Raw genomic sequence first — 22,280 nt, forward strand, 5'->3', positions numbered from 1 at the left:
TTAAGCACAGAGTATCACTAGATGCAGGGTGGATAATTTTATTACAACCCACGTAACTTAAGTGTTGCCATAGCCCATAAGTTATGCCAATGTTCAAAGCAAACTTATGTGTATATATTCATTTTGAATATTATCCCCAACAATGTGCACAAATTCAGCTGCACAAAAATTATACCTCTCTCTGCAGGGCATAACTTATATGGGTTAATTTACATATGTAGTTTTAAAAATCAAAAGTATACACATAAATCCCAAATTTGCCTCCCAAAAAACACCAATTATTTCTGGGCATAAATGCATGCATAAAGTCAAGTTACACACATTTTTATAAGCTCAATGAATAAATTTGATAAGAAGCCATTTACCTGCATCGGCTTGTGTTTTAAGCATCCAAATGGCTTTGTAATTTCCCACCATTGAGCCTATATTGAAAAGTAAGCCTTCAAGAGATATATTACCCAGGCTGTAGGTGGCCCGTAATCAATATTTGTGCAGCTTACATACTGACATCTCTAATACTGGGAGAAAGAATGATTCAATGGACATAAGTGTAAGACTTCCCTTTACCAAGAGAGAGATGAAAGCCTATAATCTGGAATGGGATGCCATCATCGCACAGGCCACAGATCGGCATTGGAGGCATTCTCTCATGGAAGTCTTGTGCCACTTGAGACACAGAGAGGACTGAATGAATGAATGAGGGAATTCATTGCCAACTGGTTCTCCAGTCACTCTATCTCCTTGTGTGTCTCTGTGATCCAGATAAAAACAAGGTGTCTGACTTACTCTAGGTCTCTCGTTCAAAAATCCCTCTCTCCCATGTCTCTGTCACTACATGTTACAAGTATAAAATCTATCAGGATTGTAACGCCATACAGCCCACTGGGCATAACAGCTTCCATGAAAGTGCAAAAAAAAAAAAAAAAAAGCGGAAAATCCAGTCCAAATAATATTCTGGAGAAAAAAAAAGAATCTTTTTGGTTCATTCTGATTTTCATGGATTATAGTATTTTTATTACCGGTAGTTTTTTTTTAAGTCTCTTTCAGCTTGCATGCTACACACAGTTTTATAGCATAACGATGTTTGTATGTCCAAAGGAACAGGTGATTAGTGATCTGATAAAACACATGCTAATAAGAAAGCTTGTGCCAGGTACTTGTAGGTGCTTTTTAACATATTCTGTGCTTACCATGATAAGGTATCCAATCAGCATGACTGGCATTAAGATGATAATCAACAGGTAGTCAAGAAAAGTAAACCTTCTTCTTACAGCATAGTGCAAACACGTCCTTTCCTTCTGTTATCAGCCAAAAGAAAAAATGCATTAGCCTTTTATTTCCTTTTGAATTCAAATCATACAACTTGACATCAAATCTGTTTTGTATTGTGTTTAAGGGTTATTTTCTTGTCCTTTGTATAAAAAGTTGTATAAGCTTTCTTGTCCACTAGAAAAAAAGCTAATTCTTAGGAAAGTGTCAAGGCTATAGAAGGCATGACAGCACTTCACAAAAGCCTGACTCAAAGAGAGCACTTGTTTGTCATCTACCTAACATTTTTGTCCTTGCTTAAACCCTTGTCCAGTTCCAGAAAACATCATGAGGACGCTGTACGTAATACAATGCTGAGCTATTTCATGGTTTGGTACAGACATTTATAGCACCTGCAGAGATAGAAATGTCATCAATTGGACTTGTATTGCCTTATTCATAAGGGCTTCCTAATATAATCACTGAAAGAAAATAAATATTTTGTACTAAATATTTAAAGCCTTTTGAGACTGCATTCATTTTACTAATCTATCAATCGCTGTATAATGTCCTTATAGTACGCATTCATGCTATCTACTGCTTTCAAGGGGTTTCTAGAGATTTGTAGTGATCATGTTGCATCCATTCACATACAGTGATCATTTGGTTTTAATAATCAAAAAGTGCCTGCACAAGTTGCTAACAAGACTCCCTGACACCTGGTATCTGAGAGTACCTGGCAGGCCTGCACCTGATCTACAATACTGGGAACAACCAAAGTTGGTACTTTCTCTTTCCAATCAAATCTTGCAAAGCAACTGCTATGGTATTTATGGTAATTACAATATTGGTAAATAATTCACCATCAAAAATAAATTAGAGGGGTTACCAGTTAGCCAGTTTTTCAGGGCACGGCCTATTTGTATGGATGTGCCTTAATTTAAAAGCCAATCCCGGATCTGTCTTAATGTTTTCATAAAAGAAGATGCACCAAGAAGGCTATTAGACAGGCTTATTTATGCTCCAAGTACTCAGACAGAGCACAATTACTTGACTACAGATCCAGAGTGGACTCTTCAGATCACCTTATTGGCATGCTTTAAGTTACAAATCATGCACATGAAGTCGCAGATATTATCCGACGTCATTGGGGAGTATTGGCTTCACCCACTCCTTTTCATGAATTGCAGCGCTTCGCATACAGATGTGGCTGTGACCTAATGGACAATGGGGTTAGAGCAGCTGTACCTTCACCCATGCTGATATCAGATTGACAAGGCCATTTTAAAAATGTGAACATTATGATATCTGCAGCTACACTATTACGGGCTGATGTTGGGAACATCCACGTACACAGGTAATGCTTTATCCATAAAACATTCTCAGACTGTGGTATGACTATTATCATCTACGCTATCCCATGTGTCCCAGTCTAAATTGGCCACACTAGCCGCAGCATCTGGGTTTGCCTAAGAGAGTACCGTAACTGCAACAATAATTTGACGGCTAATGCCCCCTTAGTAAACCATTGCAAGAAATACTGGCATTCATTTGCTGATTTGGAGTGGACAGTGCTGCGTGTCATTCATCAGCCCCAAAGGGGCGGGGACATGGCAAGTATTTTGAACAGTGATGAACAGCGTCTCATTTTTTAATTCAACACAATTCTCGAATGGACCTAACGCGGATATAGACTGGTATACACTACCATAAAAATACATGCATTTTCACATTGATTTCTGTTTCTATAATTGGTTAATTGTACTGGCTGTTTTTTTCTCGCCTTTCCGCTCCTTTAAATATGGCGGCGTTATGCTCGCACTAGTCTTAATATACTGAGACTCTGACAAGCACAGTGGATGTTCTCCTCAGTGATGTTTTCATTTATTTGTTTTATTTCCTCTGAAACAAGCTGTTATAGTCATATTCTAACTTAAGATACTGAGCAGACATAGATCCATGATATGTTAACATATTGGAAAGTATATTTTACTGCTGTGTCGCCAGTGTTCTTTAAGCTTCAGTAAGCTAATATTTATCTTCTTTTGCCCCTGATGCAAATGGTGAAACACTGGAGCAGTGTCAGGGGGGCTATCTGCTGAAAAGATAAATACTGATTTATTTAAAAGATAAGTACTTTTACACGCATATCAAAAAAACTGACATAAAAAAGGACTTGTGTTGAAGTATATGACTCATGATTATATTGAGAAATGTGGTTTTCTATAGACCTTTTTATACTCAAGACAAAGAGTGAAGTCAGCATCTCATTAGTCATTACATGAAGGTCATATCACGGCATACACAGCTATATTTAGCTATATCAGGTATTCAACCCTGCGATGTTACTAGAGTGACTTGTTTTTGAAGTCGGAGCTCGACCTTATTTCTGATGGTAAATTATTTATCAGTATTATTTAGTGACTTACTCACCCTTCGGGTTTAATATTCCATGATCTATAATTAGGCACTAGTGTGACTAGGTTTGAAAATCTTTGCTAGAGGCCAGAACGGAACATTTTCCCATCCTGAAGGTGGCTGACAGGATATTTTTTTTTAATTGTTTGCTTTGGAAGGTCAGACATATGCAAACACCTTGTTTTCAGTCCAGGCACAGAGAGACTGTGTGGCCTAAGGTCACCAAGTCAGTGGCAAAAGGCAGTTTTAAACTCATACCCCAAGACTTCTCCTGAGTCATAGTTCAGTGAGGTGGCCACTAAACCACTCCTCCTCCCTTTGTCATTAATACTGTTTTCACCTATCTTTATTAAATAAAAAGTGCTTTGTTCATTTTCCACATTTTGGCAGATGTTTGACGAGAATTGTGTTACTGAAGATTGCAAGCTTCATTGCTCAATTACCGTAGTGCCCCCATGTTGTGCTATTTGGAATTTTCTAGATTTAGCAAATGCACACATCACTTTAATAATTCAGAAATAAAGACACACAGGTCGACATTTCTTGACAGTAAAGCAGTGTTGCCAGTTGGGCGTTTTCCCGCTCAATTGGGTTCGTTTTTTAGATCAGCTGTGGGGAAATTTTTGTCTTTTGTTGGTTGCAGTTTTTTGGACTTCTTTTCTCTGTCACCTGGAACAAAGGCCGGAAGGGGAGTAGAGTGGGCAGGGAATACAACCTTAAAGCCGCAGGCACATGTTCGGTCAAAATACATCTTATTTACTTGTGGTGTTGCCTTATAAAATTGTGGGATAGTCTCTATGGATGATTTATCCAAGCTAGTAAGATAATTTGACTTATCCATTGCCTATGCTGTTTGGTAGTTTTTGTAGCTACGTAGACTGGGGTTGAATCAAGTTATTTACACAGCCATGTATCACCCAGCGAGAAGGTTTGATCCAGATCTTTATATATATATATTTGCATTTTATAGATATTTTGGCAGTGTCTTGTGCATTTTACTGTTCAAAAACTCATCAGTGAGATTTAAAAATTTGTTAGTAGTTTTGTTGGGATTATTAAAAATCTGCATTGATATACAACTTGCACTTCTTTTAGCTATGAAAAGTATTATTATTGTCTTGTAAAATATAATATGGATTGGCATTTTTATGTGATTTCAAATGTGTACCATAAAAATAAATCCTCTCTACTCCTAATTTAATCAGAAGTTATGCAATTGGGGTACTTCTGATTAAATTACAGTTTTAATGGGGTCTGTACAGCAGCTTTATGTAAGGTAGCTGTGTATATGTACAGATGTTATGGCAGCATTGAACATGACAACCAAGATTTCTAGGCTTTTCTAGCCTTGTTTTTAAGCTTTTTAATATCCATAGGGGCAGATCTTCAAACCTGCATGCGGGCGTAGATTTGATCGCTCAACCCGGCGCGATCAAATCTACGCCTGATTTTATAAAATGTGCGCACTGCCGCGTGCATGTTATAAAATCCAGGGTCAGCGTGTGTAAAGGGGTGCACAATTGTGCAACTTGTGTGCGCCGAGCCGCGCAGGCTTCCTCCATTCCCTCCGAGGCCGCTCCGAAATCAGAGCAGCCTTGGAGGGAACTTTCTTTCCTCCCCCCCCCCCCCACCTTCCCCTCCCTTCCCCTATCTAACCTGCCCCCCAGCCCTATCTAAACCCCCCTACCATTATCGTTGAACGTACGCCTGCCTCCGGGCAGGCGTACCTTGCGCGCGCCGGCCAGCTGCCGGCGCACCATTCCCCGGCACAGCAGCTGTTCCGGAGGCCTCGGTCCTGCCCCCAGAACGCCCCCGGGCCTGTGCCCCGCCCATGGCCCTGCCCCCGGAATGCCCCTTTTTCAAAGCCCCGGGACATACGAGCGTCCCGGGGCTTGTGCGCGCCGCCGAGCCTATGCAAAATAGGCTCAGCGCACGCAAGGGCAGATTTTCTTGGGTTACGCGCGCAGCCTTTGAAAATCTGCCCCATAGTTATTTTTGTCAATTTGTCTGCATGCAATGCAGGACTGAGTAAAGAATCTTGCATAAATAATGGGGAGGGGGTTGCATGTTGTTTAGTTTTGGGCTAGATTTTGTGATCGGTTGGGCTATAAAAACGTTTGACATCTGGCAACACTGCGCTCAAGTGCTGAAGTGGGAGAGTCGAGGGCCCAAGGTAAAGCTAAGGCCCTTTTCATTTGCTATGGCTATAAGCTATGCTAGGGCCCTGCCCCTGGACAATTAACATTTTACTCCTGAACTATAGACCTCTAAGTAGAGTTTTCAAATTAAACTTAAAAAAAAAAAATCACTATTATAATTTCAAAGCTTTTTCACAATCTTAACATTTTTGTTTTATGGTAAAAGGTTTTCTCTAGTGAAATAATGAAAGACTAAAGGACAAGAAAGATGCAGGCCATTCAGACCTCCATATTCCCATTGCCAAAATTCTAGGCCTAAGCTGGTGTATGAACATATCTGAAACTCAGATACCAAAAAGCATCCATAATAAACGTTTTGGAACGTACCTGTTTTCACGAACACTTTCAAAGTTAGCCTGTTACTGTGCCAGAGCTCTTTCTATTGGCTGTCATGCTGTGCATGATCTCACCTTGTTTCTGATGTTCACATCTGCTTCCCGGTCCAGAAAGTAAGTGATGATTCTAAGGTGCCCCTTTCTGCAGGCACAGATAAGAGGCGTATCCCCACCAAACCTGTCCTGAATATTCAAATTATTCTTGTCCTGCTCCACCAGCGTCTCGACTTCATTTAAGTTGTTTTGGTAGGCAGCCTGGCATATAGGCTAAATAAAATTTCAAAAAGACAGAAAAATAAAGAAAAATAAATTTGTGTTACTCAGATGGGTACAACGAAAACCAAAAGAAAACCATAATATAGTGAAAATAAATCATCAAATGATTTGCTTCCTGAATCTTAGCTGCAAGAGGCATGTGATGCATATTTCAGCCTGGATTCAGTTCATGTCGCTGATCCGTGGAGCAGAGGCTGACTCGTGTTTATCTGCACAATGCTGGGCACGTATGATAGTGCTATAACTATTATAAGGAGTGGTTGTAATAATTCCACCATACAGTCATGAGTTTGGAGAGTAAAAATTTTAGAAATGAAATGTAAAGCAGAGGGATATGGCAGCTTGTGCACGTCTCAGATTTTCCAATTCATAGGCACACCTGTCTTCCTGGATCTTGGTCAAACCGCAGGGATAAGCTGAGTGGTCTAGGGGTATGGAAGATACACTGGGGAGATACAGAGACAGTTTCAGGCCTTAACTAAACCGACCAGCAAGAGAAAATGGCAAAATTAAAAAGGTACATATCTCCTGGCAGTGTGAATGTAAAATAGCTCTGAGAATTCTGTGTTAATAGCAGAGATAAGCAAACCCATCCACATTGGGGAGAGGGGAGGGCATGGAGGGAGGGAAATAGGGGATGTAGGGTTATTGTCCGGGCAAGCGGGCCTTGTGCGCGCTGGCACACACTAATGTGGCGCCAGGCTCTCTCCCGGCACGTGAGCTGACATCATAAGGAGGTGGGAGGAGGAGGAAAGAGTTGGACCCCTGGGCGGAGCGTTGGTTTGCGCACACGCACTGCCTGGCTCCCTCCGGTAACCGGCCGGAGTTATATTTTGAATTTGGGAGCTTCGTGCTCCTATTGATGGTTAGTTGATGAGGTGGCAGCAAGGGGAGGAGTCAAGGGTCAGTTCTGCCGTGCTCTCCCTTCCCCTTTGCCTCTTTTTTCTGCCGTCTCGACCGGCGTTCCCTCCTGCCTGCCCTAGTTCCTAAACTTGTGTATAATGGGGAAGTTTATGTCGAAGCTGCGGGAGGGGGGGGGGGGGGGGGGGCTGCCTTGTGCTGGTTGACGGCACGGTTTGGCAGGTGCCAAGTGGAAGTCACAAAAGGGCACAGCTGGGTTCAGTTGTCCCTGCATGACTCCTTACTGGAGGGTGGCGGGGGTCGAGGGTTTCGGCCACTTGCTGGCGGCGGCTGGAGTTGTGTGTGTTGACCATTGCTGGAATCACTAGGCTAGTGACCTAGTGGTGATCATCTTGCTGGGAGGCGGCAGATGGTCTCTATGGAGTTCCCAATGTGGGAGGGGGGGGGGGGGGGGTGATACAGTTTGGCTCGGGCACTGCTGGTTTGTAAAAATAAAGCTGCGGCCTTGCTGATTCCAATTTGGTTGTGCTGTATTTATTGTGTGGTTAATTTGTGAAGGGTGAGGGCGGAGGGAAGAGATGGTCCTGGCTGCCCACATTAGGAGTGTGATGGGGCGAGATGGCACAACTGAACCAAGACAGGCTCCAAATCAGACCAAATCATTGGGATACAGTTGTGTGCAAAAGCTTAGGCGCCCCTAGTCAAATTATATCTTTCAGTGAATCTCTAAATGAACAGAAGCTGACACAACCTCTACATGGTACAAAGTTAAACATAATACCAAATGAAGCCCATAGATTCTTATACGGAAGTAAAAAGAGCAGGTTCATACACAGCTGTAGTGATTTTACGCTGTTTCTTAGTCCCTGCGCTTTAAGTAATGAAGCCGAAGCAGTGTAGTTTTTGTTAATAAGACCTCTTTGAGCAGTAAAGATGCTGCCTTGAAGGACTACATCTCTCTCCTAAAAGCCCCTAGCTGTTGGCTCCTAAGACAGAGTGCTGGCAGGCATAGAGGAAGTAAGGTGGAGTCACCCAGGCTTGCAGCAATATGCTAGTAGCTGTACAAATGCAAAGACACTGCTAGAAGCAAGGGAAAGGAGACAGCTGATGCACGGCTTGGAAGCGCTCCAGAATGGAGGAACTTTCAGGAGAGGAAGCGGATTCAGAGCCAGACTTAAGAGGCAGCACAAAGCTAAAAGTGGCTTTTGCTCCAGAAGGAAACTTTTAGACGGCTCAGCTGAATCAATGAAATGGGGAAATGTGGTTTGAGAAGAAATGCCCTGAAGCTGAGGCTCTTATTGTTGTGACACAGAGACAGTGCATATGCGCACATTTGTCAGTCCGTGCCCAGGCACGAGGCTATTTTATAACAGACGTGCGTATATGCACGCATGTTACAAAATTGTCTTGCCAAGGGCACGTGCTGAATTTTAAGGGGGTGCAAGCCTGTATACACAAATTCCGCTTCTACCGCGAAAGTGGGGGGAATTTTTAAGGAATGTGTGCCAACATATTTGCAAATTTTACCAGTTTGTTCCCAGTTTGCCCAGTTAATAGATAGGCCCTCCAACCCCCCCTGGTTTGATAGCCCCCTAGTTACCCCAGACCCTTTAAACCCTTCTGAAATGGCCCGTTATTTATGTTTTACTTACACGACATCCATAGCAGAAGTAAAGTTGCTTACAGGGGACCTCAGCGTGTGCCAGATCGCATAAGTATTTACGTGCAAATTTCTGGTTCAAGTCCCGAAATGCCCATGTACTGTCCATGCCCCGCCCAGATCATGCCCACATCCTGCCCCTTTTTGAGAAGTTCCAATGTGTGCGCGCAGTGGCATCTACGTGTGTAACAGGGCAGCTTTTAAAATCCACTCTGCGCACGCAAGCCCACCATATTCGCGCGTCCACTAATTAATGCGCATGTTGGGCTTTTAAATTTCACCTTTTTTGTTGCAGCTTTAGATGTCTGGAAGCATCTGTATATTAAGTGAATTAAGCAAATTGGACTTTAAAGATGGCAGAGACATCTTCTCTGCCAGTAAGGAATTTGGGGCTGTCTAGAAATAAGCTTGTTGCCTGTTTGGCTGAGTTGACAAGAAATCAACAAGTAAAGCTGCAGTTCATTGGAACGTTTTTTGTTTTGGGGTTTTTTTTTATTTTAAGGGCTTTTTCAAAGAACTCCCTGCTGCTGGGGGGAAAAACCTGATAACTGAGATCCAGGCACTAAGTGGGTGCCTGAAATCCCCCAGCAGGGTCCCACTGTTGAAGGAGGATATGTGCAGAAGCATGCTGTAACTGATTTCTCTGCTGGAGAGATGTTTGCTGTACTGCTGAGGTTGGACATGAGAGGGGGAAAGTGCAGGCAGCCTCACATGTCAACATGGGAGACTTTTTTTATTAGAAATGTTTTCTAATTACTACTGAGACACTTGCAGGTGTGCAAGAAGCAGGGCGCTCTTCTGTGGTTTCGTTTCTTTTTGACTGCCTGAGAGAGACAGCAGTTACCAGAGTTTTTCCTAATTAGTAAACATAAGAACATAAGAAATTGCCATGCTGGGTCAGACCAAGGGTCCATCAAGCCCAGCATCCTGTTTCCAACAGAGGCCAAAACCAGGCCGCAAGAACCTGGCAATTACCCAAACACTAAGAAGAACCCATGCTACTGATGCAATTAATAGCAGTGGCTATTCCCTAAGTATAATTGATTAATAGCCATTAATGGACTTCTCCTCCAAGAACTTATCCAAACCTTTTTTGAACCCAGCTACACTAACTGCACTAACCACATCCTCTGGCAACAAATTCCAGAGCTTTATTGTGCGTTGAGTGAAAAAGAATTTTCTCCGATTAGTCTTAAATGTGCTACTTGCTAACTTCATGGAATGCCCCCTAGTCCTTCTATTATTCGAAAGTGTAAATAACCGAGTCACATCTACTCGTTCAAGACCTCTCATGATCTTAAAGACCTCTATCATATCCCCCCTCAGCCGTCTCTTCTCCAAGCTGAACAGCCCTAACCTCTTCAGCCTTTCCTTATATGGGACAGTGCTATATCAGGGTACAAATTATATCGCAATGATAGGAAGGATCAACTTGGTGGGGGTGTGGCACTTTATGTCCGGGAGGGTATAGAGTCCAACAGGATAAAGATCATACAAGAGAGTAAATGCTCAGTAGAATCTATATGGGTAGAAATCCCATGTATGTTGGGTAAGAGTATAGTGATAGGAGTATACTACCGTCCACCTGGACAAAATGGTCAGACAGATGATGAAATGCTAAGAGAAATCAGGGAAGCAAACCAATTTGGCAGTGCAATAATAATGGGAGATTTCAATTACCCCAATATTGACTGGGTAAATGTAACATCAGGACTTGCTAGAGACATAAAGTTCCTGGATGTAATAAATGATTGCTTCATGGAGCAATTGGTTCAGGTACCAACAAGAAAGGGAGCTATTTTAGATTTAATTTAGTGGAACGCAAGATTTGGTGAGAGAAGTAACGGTGGTGGGGCCACTTGGCAACAGTGATCATAACATGATCAAATTTAAACTAATAACTGGAAGGGGGACAATAAGTAAATCTGCAGCTCTAACACTAAATTTTAAAAAGGGAAACTTTGATAAAATGAGGAAAATAGAAAAAACTGAAAGGTGCAGCTGCAAAGGTTAAAAGTGTTCAACAGGCTTGGACATTGTTTAAAAATACAATCCTAGAGGTGCAGTCCATATGTATTCCGCCCATTAAGAAAGGTGGAAGGAAGGCAAAACGATTACCGTCATGGTTAAAAGGTGAGGTGAAAGAGGCTATTTTAGCCAAAAAAACATCCTTCAAAAATTGGAATAAGGATCCATCTGAAGAAAATAGAATAAAACATAAGCATTGTCAAGGTAAGTGTAAAACAATGATAAGACAGGCGAAGAGAGAATTTGAAATGAAGTTGGCCATAGAGGCAAAAACTCATAATAAAAGCTTTTTTAAATATATCCAAAGCAAGAAAACTGTGAGGGAGTCGGTTGGACCATTAGATGACAGAGGGGTTAAAGGGGCTCTTAGGGAAGATAAGGCCATTGCTGAAAGACTAAATGAATTCTTTGCCTCTGCGTTTACTAATGAGGATGTTGGGGAGATACCAGTTCCAGAGATGGTTTTCAGGGGTGATGAGTCAGACGAACTGAACGAAATCACTGTGAACCTGGAAGATGTAATAGGCCAGATTGACAAAGTAAAGAGTAGCAAATCACCTGGACCAGATGGTATGCAGCCTAGGGTTCTAAGGAACTAAAAAATGAAATTTCTGATCTATTAGTTAAAATTTGTAACCTATCATTAAAATCATCCATTGTACCTGAAGACTGGAGGGTGGCCAATGTAACCCCAATATTTAAAAAAGGCTCCAGGGGCGATCCGGGTAACTATAGACCAGTGAGCCTGACTTCAGTGCCGGGAAAAATAGTGGAAACTATTCTCAAGATCAAAATCGTAGAGCATATAGAAAGATGATTTTAATGGGACACAGTCAACATGGATTTACCCAAGGGAAGTCTTGCCTAACAAATCTGCTTCATTTTTTGAAGGGGTTAATAAACATGTGGATAAAGGTGAACCGGTAGATGTAGTGTATTTGGATTTTCAGAAGGCGTTTGACAAAGTCCCTCATGAGAGGCTTCTACAAAAACTAAAAAGTAATGGGATAGGAGGCGATGTCCTTTCGTGGATTACAAACTGGTTAAAAGACAGGAAACAGAGAGTAGGATTAAATGGTCAATTTTCTCAGTGGAAAAGGGTAAACAGTGGAGTGCCTCAAGGATCTGTACTTGGACCGGTGCTTTTCAATATATATATAAATGATCTGGAAAGGAATATGATGAGTGAGGTTATCAAATTTGCGGATGATACAAAATTATTCAGAGTAGTTAAATCACAAGCAGACTGTGATACATTACAGGAGGACCTTGCAAGACTGGAAGATTGGGCATCCAAATGGCAGATGAAATGTAATATGGACAAGTGCAAGGTGTTGCATATAGGGAAAAATAACCCTTGCTGTAGTTACTAGGGATGTGAATCGTTTTACGACGATTAAAATTATCGTCCGATAATTTTAATATCGTCTTAAACCGTTATGAAACACAATACAATAGAGATTCTAACGATTTATCGTTATAAATCGTTAGAATCGTGAGCCGGCACACTAAAACCCGCTAAAACCCACCCCCGACCCTTTAAATTAAATCCACCACCCTCCCGAACCCCCCCCCAAATAACTTAAATTACCTGGTGGTCCAGCGGCGGTCCGGAACGGCAGCGGTCCGGAACGGGCTCCTGCTATTGAATCTTGTTGTCTTCAGCCGGCGCCATTTTCCAAAATGGCGCCGAAAAATGGCGGCGGCCATAGACCAACAGGATTCGACGGCAGGAGGTCCTTCCGGACCCCCGCTGGACTTTTGGCAAGTCTTGTGGGGGTCAGGAGGCCCCCCCAAGCTGGCCAAAAGTTCCTGGAGGTCCAGCGAGGGTCAGGGAGCGATTTCCCGCCGCGAATCGTTTTCCGTACGGAAAATGGCGCCGGCAGGAGATTGACTGCAGGAGGTCGTTCAGCGAGGCGCCCTCGCTGAACGACCTCCTGCAGTCGTATGGCCGGCGCCATTTTCCGTACGGAAAATGGCGCCGGCAGGAGATCGCTCCCTGACCCCCGCTGGACCTCGCTGAACGACCTCCTGCAGTCGATCTCCTGCCGGCGCCATTTTCCGTACGGAAAACGATTCGCGGCGGGAAATCGCTCCCTGACCCCCGCTGGACCTCTAGGAACTTTTGGCCAGCTTGGGGGGGGCCTCCTGACCCCCACAAGACTTGCCAAAAGTCCAGCGGGGGTCCGGAAGGACCTCCTGCCGTCGAATCCTGTTGGTCTATGGCCGCCGCCATTTTTCGGCGCCATTTTGGAAAATGGCGCCGGCTGAAGACAACAAGATTCAATAGCAGGAGCCCGTTCCGGACTGCTGCCGTTCCGGACCGCCGCTGGACCACCAGGTAATTTAAGTTATTTGGGGGGGGGGGTTCGGGAGGGTGGGGGATTTAATTTAAAGGGTCGGGGGTGGGTTTTAGCGGGTTTTAACGATTTTAGCGGGTTTTAACGATTTTAACGATTTATCACGATATTTTACCCCCCCCAAATGGCAACAATATGATTCCCTCCCCCTCCCAGCCGAAATCGATCGTTAAGACGATCGAGGACACGATTCACATCTCTAGTAGTTACACGATGTTAGGTTCCATATTAGGAGCTACCACCCAGGAAAAAGATCTAGGCATCATAGTGGATAATACTTTGAAATCGTCGGCTCAGTGTGCTGCAGCAGTTAGTGCTAGAACTTTTGCACATGGACAGAAAGCAGTTTATCTTCGGTGATTTTTTTGTTCCTTTGTTTGTTTTTTCTGCAAGGGTCAAGATAGAGCCTAAGTGGGTCAGCTTTCACCAGGATTTTCCTAAGTAGGAAAGAGGAATCCTCCCCTCCCCCATCAAAAGCTATTTGGCTATGAAAGATAATGAGAACTTTGAACATCAACTGGTTTACTTAGTAATGAAGCCACAGGTCCTAGACTCTGGCACCATTCTTTCTTTTCCTCCATGGTGCAAAGAAAGAGTTACTACCAAAAGTAGGGAAGTCTGCTAATTTGGGAGGGGGAAATTCAGAACTTGCTGTTAAAACCTGTTTAATTGAAGCCAGATGTCAATTGCTGAACTTAGGATTCAGAAGAACTGCAAAACTGCATGTGAAATATCTGTTTTTGAAAGCCAACCTGATGAAATGTGAACATTTTTTTTTGCTAAGAGTGTTTGTTTTTTTGCTGAGGGAAAAGCAGAATAATGAATTAAAAATGAACAACCAGCCTTGTATGGAAGGAGAAAAAAATCATTTTTGTTGAAATGCTTAGTAGTCTTGGATTCTGACTGTAAACTTATATTAAGAGCAGCTCCTTCTTTGGGAACAAAGGGACTCTAAAGGAGAGCAAAAGTGTCACGTTCATGCCATAATGTGCATCAGGAATAAGAATGCGTTAGTGAGAGGTTTATATTGAAGAAGGTCTGGCAGGAGGTAATAAAGGAAGTGGAAGAAGGAAGTATGGTCCACTTTACTCCTAACTTGTCTCTAAAGATAGGGCAGGTGCCTCTCACATCCTGGGCACATTTGGCTGCTGAATTAATATTAAGGAAGTGTGACTGCCAGGCTGTTTTGCCCACAAGTGCAAGTCTGCACAAGCCGCTTGGTCCACTAGAAGCTGTCCTAAGTGCCTCACTTCGTGGCAATAGGCCAACATTTCATAGATTTTAAGAGACGGGCTATATTTTTTAATCACTAACGGGCCGATACAGAAAACTTTGCGGGAGAGCCCAGGCCACTATCCTGGGCGTGCGATCCAGTAAATAAATTTAGGTAAATGAGGGCCTGCGGTGAAAGGAGGTGCTAGGGACACTACCGCGTCCCTAGCACCTCCTTTTTGACAGAAGCGTCGGTTCTTGAACCCGCTGATAGCCATGGGTTCGGAAAACAGACGCCGGCTAAATTGAGCGTCTGTCTTCCAACCCGCGGGCCGCGGGCAGATTTAACATTTTTTTTTTATTATTTTACTTTTTTTTTTACTTTTGGGGCCTCCGACTTAATATCGCTATGATATATTAAGTCTGAGGGTGTACAGAAAAGCAGTTTTTTCTGCTTTTCTGTACACTTTCTCAGTGCTGGCCGAAATGAAAATGTGCGGCTTGGCTGCACATTTTACTTTCTGGATTGCGCGGGAATGACTAATAGGACCATCAACATGCATTTGCAGCGGGCGCTATTAGTTTCAGGGGGGTTGGCTGTGCGTTTTCAACACGCTATTACCCCTTACTGTATAAGGGGTAAAAATAGGGTGTCGAAAACGCGTGGCCAAATGCCGGAGCACACTTTACTGTATTGGCCTGTAAGTGCTCAAAAACACTTGTAAAGCTTCAAACCCACAGTATTTTTTTATTTTGTGCAAAAATAGGTCCTTCCTCAATTTCTCTTGTGCTAGATAAATACATTAAAGATATTCCTGATCCAAAAAGCTTTCTTCATATATATTTTTAATTCTCTTTTCTTCTTAAATGCAAATCTGTTGTGTTCTGGCTAAACAATGGCACATTGTGTTCAACACAAAATTATACTTATCTTGTTGCAAAAGAAGGCGTCAGTACAGCCAAAAAGGAATGACTCAAGCAAAGGGAATCCATAGATGTATATATTCCGCTGGTACATTGAATCTCCATCTACCCCCTCCCCCTCCTTCCAGCTATGAATGATAGCTCTGCAGCATCCCTAGCGCTGGCTGGCCTGAGCAATAGAAGGTGCGTTTGGGAATCAAACCCAGATTTCATACATGACAGCAAGAAAATAAGGTTTAAGGAATTTGTATAAGAGAGAATGCACAGATTTCTATGCAGTTTTAGTTCTGTTACATACTGTATACAATGTGAACAAATTTATCTTAATTTTCCTTCTGCTTTAAAGGAATCCTTAGTAGAACTACAATCTAATTGTGCACATGGTATAATCTAATTATGCACCTGAGCCAATGGAGGGTAAAGTGACTTGCCCAAGGTCCCACGGAGCAACAGCAGGATTTGAACTCTGGTTTACTTGGAAACTATTATTTCTTTATTTAACTCTATGTTAAATTGTCAACCAGTTACACTGTTCCATATGTTCTACTGTTCCATGTAAAGCTCCGCTCTCTGTTGAGCAGTTCTTCGTTTTATGTAAACCGGAGTGATTTGTAGTCCCTACAAGAACTTCGGTATATAAAAATTAAAAATAAATAAATAAATTATAGCCTGCCACTCTAACCACTAGGCAACTCCTCTAATTGAAGAAATACTTATAGGAATCAGTGTTATGTTTAGAACTTGTAGGATATTAACCATGGAAGAAAGATCATAAGATTTTCATTCCCAGTTTCTATATTGCTTATAACTAATTCTGACTTCTTGTAAAAATCTATAAAATCTCTTCAAAAGGTTTATATGGTACATATGTGGTGACAGGATCAATGACTGAAGTGAGAGTAATGGTTTTGGTTAGAAGCTGATTTCAAAATACGCTTAAAGCTAGACCAATTCAAGTTTAAGTCCATTTTTCTAAATTGTAATAAAATGTGAGTAGCTAAAAATATTAGCTCTACATTCAGCCACCCTTGCTTTTGTATAGGTGGAAAATGTCTCCTGTGAATTTCACAACTAGCTCATTCATGATTGTGTACACTGTGACAGAATGACAAACCAGATCAAGGTGAAGAATGATTGTCTCACCGTGGGTGCAGTAACTTGATAAACCGGTTACTGCAGCCTGCACGGGTTATTTTGCTCATAGCTCAGCTGACTGTTCTCATTATTAACACATCATCCTACCTTAACTTACTCTATCAGTTGGCTCATAAAAAGGTGAATTTTAAAACAGCACGCGGGCACATATAATATTCAGGCATATATGTGCACATACTATAAAATAGGCTGGCCATGCACACGCGTGAGCCCAATTTTAAGTGGGCACGTGCCTGTGCATGCAAATGCCATTTACTGCATAAGTGTGTGGGGGAGGGGATGGATTTTAAAAGGGGGGGCGTGCAAACACCATTGCCACTAAAACCAGTTTGTTTCCAGTTTGCCCAGTTAAGAGAGAGGTTTTCCAAATCCCCCCTAGTTTAATAGCCTTTCTTCACCCCAGTTAGCCCGGACCCTTTAAACCCTTGCAGATCTGCCTATTTTTCTTTATTTTTTTTAATGTATGTGTCATCCATAGAAGAAGTAAAGTTACGCTGCAGGGGGCCTCTCAGCGCACGCCGGATCATGAATGTATTTATGTGCACATCTCAGGTTCACGCCCCGAAACGCCCATGCCCCGCCAAGACCATGCTCATGCCCCACTCCTTCTTGAAAACTTCCGAGATGTGTGCACTACAGGAGAAATGCGCGTATCTCGGCAGCTTTTAAAATCTGCTAGGCACGCGTGAGCTCGACATATTTGCACATCCCCTAATTAACGCACGTGTCAGGCTTTTAAAATTCAGAAGTTGCATTTAAACTATTAAAGTATTCCTTTATAAGGCTGCTTTTGAGAGCCAAGCCAATTTTAGCATAACAATAGGAGGATGTTGTCAGAATGGGAATTATACTGGAGCTAAGAGCCTAGTCCTGGGGGAATTCTACACTACTGCGGAGCACAGAGTTTGAGTAGAATTCCCCTCCTGCTCAGCAATTCCATTTTCTTCACAGAATTTTGCAAAGATGAAGCAGAACCCAGCGTACTATGAGTGAAGGTTGTCCCAATCGTGGCGAAGAAGAAGCAGGCCCCAGTGTGCCATGAGTGGAGGCCGTCCCACTCGCAGCGAAGATGGAGAAGGCCCCGGAGAGAGTGAGTCTGTGTGTAGAGGTGTAGACTGCAAGCCTGGGGGGTGAGAGAAAGAGCATGTGTGAGGGTGCGTGGGTGTAGTGCCAGAGAGTGGGAGCCTATGTGAGGAGATTGTGAAGGAGTGTGTATATGTACTACTAGTACTACTACTTAACATTTCTGTGGCGCTACACGACATAAACAGCGCTGTACAAACATACAAAAAGACAGTCCTTGCTCAATAGAGTTTACAATCTAATAAGACAAACATACAGGACAAGAGACTTGGGGTATATAGCAAGACAATGGTTAAAAAGAAAAGAAAGTTAGTTAAGACTAAAAGCAGACAATCAAGCATAAGATTTAAAAGCAGTTTTGAAAAGATGGGTCTTTAGATGGGATATAAATATGGCAAGAGAGGGAGCATGACACACCAGTTCAGGAAGACAATTCCAAGCACACGGCACAACCAGCTGGAAAGCAGAGTAGAGGCAGTACTCTGGCAGTAGAGGAGAAGGGCACAGATAGGAGTGACTTATCCGACGAGTGGAGTACACAAGGAGGGGTGTAGAGAGAGAAAAGAAGAGACGAAGTAAGAGATTTGGAGCTGGTATGTGTGAAAGAGGGATTGTGTTTATGTGAGGGTGCTTGTTTGCTTATGAGAGAGGGAACCTGTGTGAAGGGGTATGTGTATGTGTGAGAGAGAGGGATCCTGTGTGTAGGGGGGAGTAAGTGAGAGAGGAAGCCAGTGTGCAGGGATGTGTGAGAGAGAGACATAGGTAGCCTGTGTGAAGGATTATGCATGAGAGAGAAAGGGAGCCTGTGTGGCTGTGTGTGCAAAAGGGGAAGTCTGCATGAAGTTGTGTGTGCGCGTGAAAGAGGGAGAGAGAGAGTCTGTTTGAGGGGTTGTGTGTATGCGAGACAGAGGAAGCCTTTATGAAAGGTTGTGTATGTGAACTAGAGGAGGGAGCATGTGTGAGGGGCAGTACTGAGAGAGGGGTCAAACTCTTGGAGTGGAGATAGAGACAGGTGAAACTCATAAAAACATTTCTATTTGATTTATACTCCATTTTTCAGGCACTTCAAAGTGGATTACATTCAGGTATTGTAGGTGTTTCAATATACATAGTACAATGTAATCAATACAAACATTTTTTATCTATAAAAACATACAGGCTGATACAGTACAGTGCGCTCCGGCGGAGGGCACTGTTAACCCGTGTTTGGACGTGCGTTTTCGACGCATTAGCTTTACCCCTTATTCAGTAAGGGGTAATAGTGCATCGAAATGCATGTTGATGGCCCTATTAGTTATTCCTGCGCGATTCACTAATAAAATTGCAGCCAAGCCGCACATTTTACTTTCAGAAATTAGCGCCTACCCAAAGGCAGGTGTTAATTTCTCCTGTCACTGGGAAAGTGTACAGAAAAGCAGTAAAAACTGCTTTTCTGTACACCCTCCTACTTAATATCATGGTGATATTAAGTCGGAGGTCCCAATGTAAAAAATAATTTAAAATTTAAAAAACAAAAATTTAAAATTGGCCCGCGGCTCGTGGGTTGAAAACCAGATGCTCAATTTTGCCAGCGTCCGGTTTCCAAACCCGTGGCTGTCAGCAGGTTTGAGAACCGATGCCGGCAAAATTGAGCGTCGACATCAAACTCGCTGACAGCCACCACTCCTGTCAAAAAAGAGGCACTAGGGACGCGCTAGTGTCCCTAGCACCTCTTTTTACTGCGGGCCCTAATTTGAATATTTTTTTTTTTTGTGAATCATGCGCACAGGAGAGAACTTTACTGTATCAGCCTGATAAGAAGTTGCCATACTGGGTCAGACCGAGGATCTATCAAGCCCAGCATTCTGTTTCCAACAGTGGCCAATCCAAGATACAAATATCTGGCAAGAACCCAAACATTAAATAATAAGAATAGAAAAAGTTGTTGACAGTAGTTTGCAAAGTTTGCAGGGTATAAAAACCAATGCATAAAGTTTTATATGACTTACTGAGGAGGAGTAAGAGAGAATTACAATTGCACTAAAAAGACTACAGATCAAGACAGCTACAGGGCACAGTAAAGTCACTAGAAGAATTGTAAACTTAATCTTCAAGAACTCTTAATACAAAGAATGGCATAAAGATTAGAATAAACCTTATTTAAGCATGGGTAAAAAAAATCAGATAATTACAACCCAGTTAAGTTTGACTTCTGTTTTGGGAAATTTATTGGCGGCAATTCTTAAGGAAGTGATAGTGTTAAAAGAAGTCAGGAATAAAGCACCAATTAACATGAAGGCACAGAATTTATTTTTTTTTTTAATAAAATTCCAATAGTAATCAAAAACAACACCATTGCCTGCTGTTGGAACCTACTTGGACTGGCTGCTGTTAAATAATATTTCAGGAAAATTTATTTTACAAAGTCCACTCTGCATTGCATAAATTTATGTCTGATATGCAACAAAAGGCACAGGTTGTTAAATGACGTTTCCTGACTCACCATATTGAGTCACCAATGGGAAAAGTTGCATTTTCCTATGTATAACTCATATTATCTTTCATGAAATAACTCAAAGTTTATACAAAGACAAAAAGTACTTTGGGGTTTTATCCTGTTTGAAAAATAAGGTGCAGCTTTAAATGACACATGCAAAAATGATGACACATTTTATAAAAAGATGAGGACAATCCCAAGAATATGTCTGTATCTTGAACTGCAAGAGAACACTGCGAGGAAACAGTTCTGTCTGACCGCCCAGGACATTGCACTAACACCAGGAAGTCAGACCCAACCCGAACTTGATGCAGAAGCTGGAATGAGCTTTTTATTTATTTTTTTGTAAACCAGAGCAGAACCTGAAACATTATTTGAAAATCTCTGTTGAACTTGAAGCAAAACAGACCAACAAAAAAATTATTCAGCTTACTGGTTCAACTACAAAAGGTGAAGTGGCACACTCCCTAGTTTCAGAATCAGAATGCGCACATAAAATCAGTATCTGAGAGAACACAGTACACATAAAAATAAATATGTCAAATGTATTAAATACATTTTTTTTTGTTTCATACATGCTTTATATATAGTACTTATTATGATGATCAGTTTGGTTCTGCTGTATTAAGTACTGCACTTAACACATAGTTCAGGTATAATCTACAGGATGAAGACAACTCATGCTAACTTCTATGGACAAAGATAGAAGACTACAAAGTGCTGAATGCTGCTAAAGAGCAAAGATCAGAAATGTCTGTTTTCTCTCTGTAAAAAATGCAGTCGTATAAGGTTGTCCTCCTGCTCTACCAATTATTGGATACAAATCTCCTCACGAAGAGAACATTTCTAAGCTGGCACGTATGAGACCTGTGATTGACAGAAACATGTTGCTGAAAAGGTGTAAGAAATGAGACGAGACAATGAAACTTGGCATCATCCTACAATAATTAAAAGATTTTGGATGCAGACTGATCCCTACCCTCTATGATGTTCAAGAATGCAGGTTGGCCAACTACCAGAGTGAGTCCCATTGTAATACTTGCAAGGATATCCCTATGAGGTAAGGAGAAAGCACTGTGGGTTAATCTGGAAAGAGGGAATGGAACATTTACTGAGGAGGGATTTAAACTAAGATCATTGGGGATAAGTGAACAAAATCCTCAGGTATATAAAACATTACTTACATAGAAAGGGAAAAAAGAGTGCAACATTTGGAAAGCTAGATATATTACTACTCATTGTATGGGAATTAAAGTCCCAAATCTAGAGTCAATCATGGAAGAGGCTGATTTGGATGTAGTGGCTGTCACAGAGACGTGGTACATAGAAAACCATGACTTGGATATAGCTATACTGGGCTACAATCTCTTCAGAAGAAAGGAAGGAGGTGTGGTGCTATATATAAAAAATATTAAAACAACAGAACTGCAGGATATACAAGATAAGGAGGTTGCACTGAGCTTTCTTTTGTAAAGAGGGAATGGAATATCTGTTTATATAATATAGAGGCCTTCATCACAGACAGAAAAAATGGATAGAGATTTAATGGAGGATATTCACAAAATTGCTATGAAAGGGGATGTGCTATTACTAGGGGATTTCAATCTGCCAGATGTTATTGGGACATCCTAGCTACAGTGTCTTCTAGAAGCAGAGATTCTGGATTCTCTGCAAGGAGAACATAAAAAGTGTCAGGCTGTAATAGATAAAGGTCAATTGAACCCAGCATCCTGTCCTGACAGATTCCCAGTAGTTTATTTTTTTTCTTATATCTCACTCCCAGGGATAAGTGCTAACTTTCTCAAGTCTATATGGCTAATAACTGTTTATGGTCTTTTCATACTGGTACTCATCCAGTCTCTTTTGATTCCCTATTCCATCAACTGGTAACAGAACCCACATGGAAGGAGTGATACTGGACCTGGTGCTTAGCAATGAGGAGAGTGTTTCTTAGGTTTTAGTGGATGTGTTGCGCGCCCTGTCTGCGCCCGGCCTACACACGGGCCTGCTCACCTCGCTAGCTCCTGTCCAGGTCACGGGTCAGCC

General features: G+C 42.1%; 1 protein-coding gene across 2 annotated transcripts in view; it reads right to left on the reverse strand.

Moving 5' to 3' along the window:
* Positions 1 to 22,280, reverse strand: part of ANKRD22 (ankyrin repeat domain 22) — a 51,306-nt gene that overhangs the window by 22,068 nt on the left and 6,958 nt on the right. For both annotated transcript variants that reach the window (XM_029609828.1, XM_029609827.1), the window contains exons 2-3: positions 6,275 to 6,466; positions 1,191 to 1,298 (exon numbers count right to left, since the gene is read on the reverse strand). In XM_029609828.1, coding sequence (XP_029465688.1) covers positions 1,191 to 1,298; positions 6,275 to 6,466 — 300 coding nt within the window. The remainder of the gene's footprint in view (positions 1 to 1,190; positions 1,299 to 6,274; positions 6,467 to 22,280) is intronic.

This window comes from Rhinatrema bivittatum, chromosome 7, assembly GCF_901001135.1.
Source record: "Rhinatrema bivittatum chromosome 7, aRhiBiv1.1, whole genome shotgun sequence".
NCBI lineage: Eukaryota > Metazoa > Chordata > Amphibia > Gymnophiona > Rhinatrematidae > Rhinatrema > Rhinatrema bivittatum.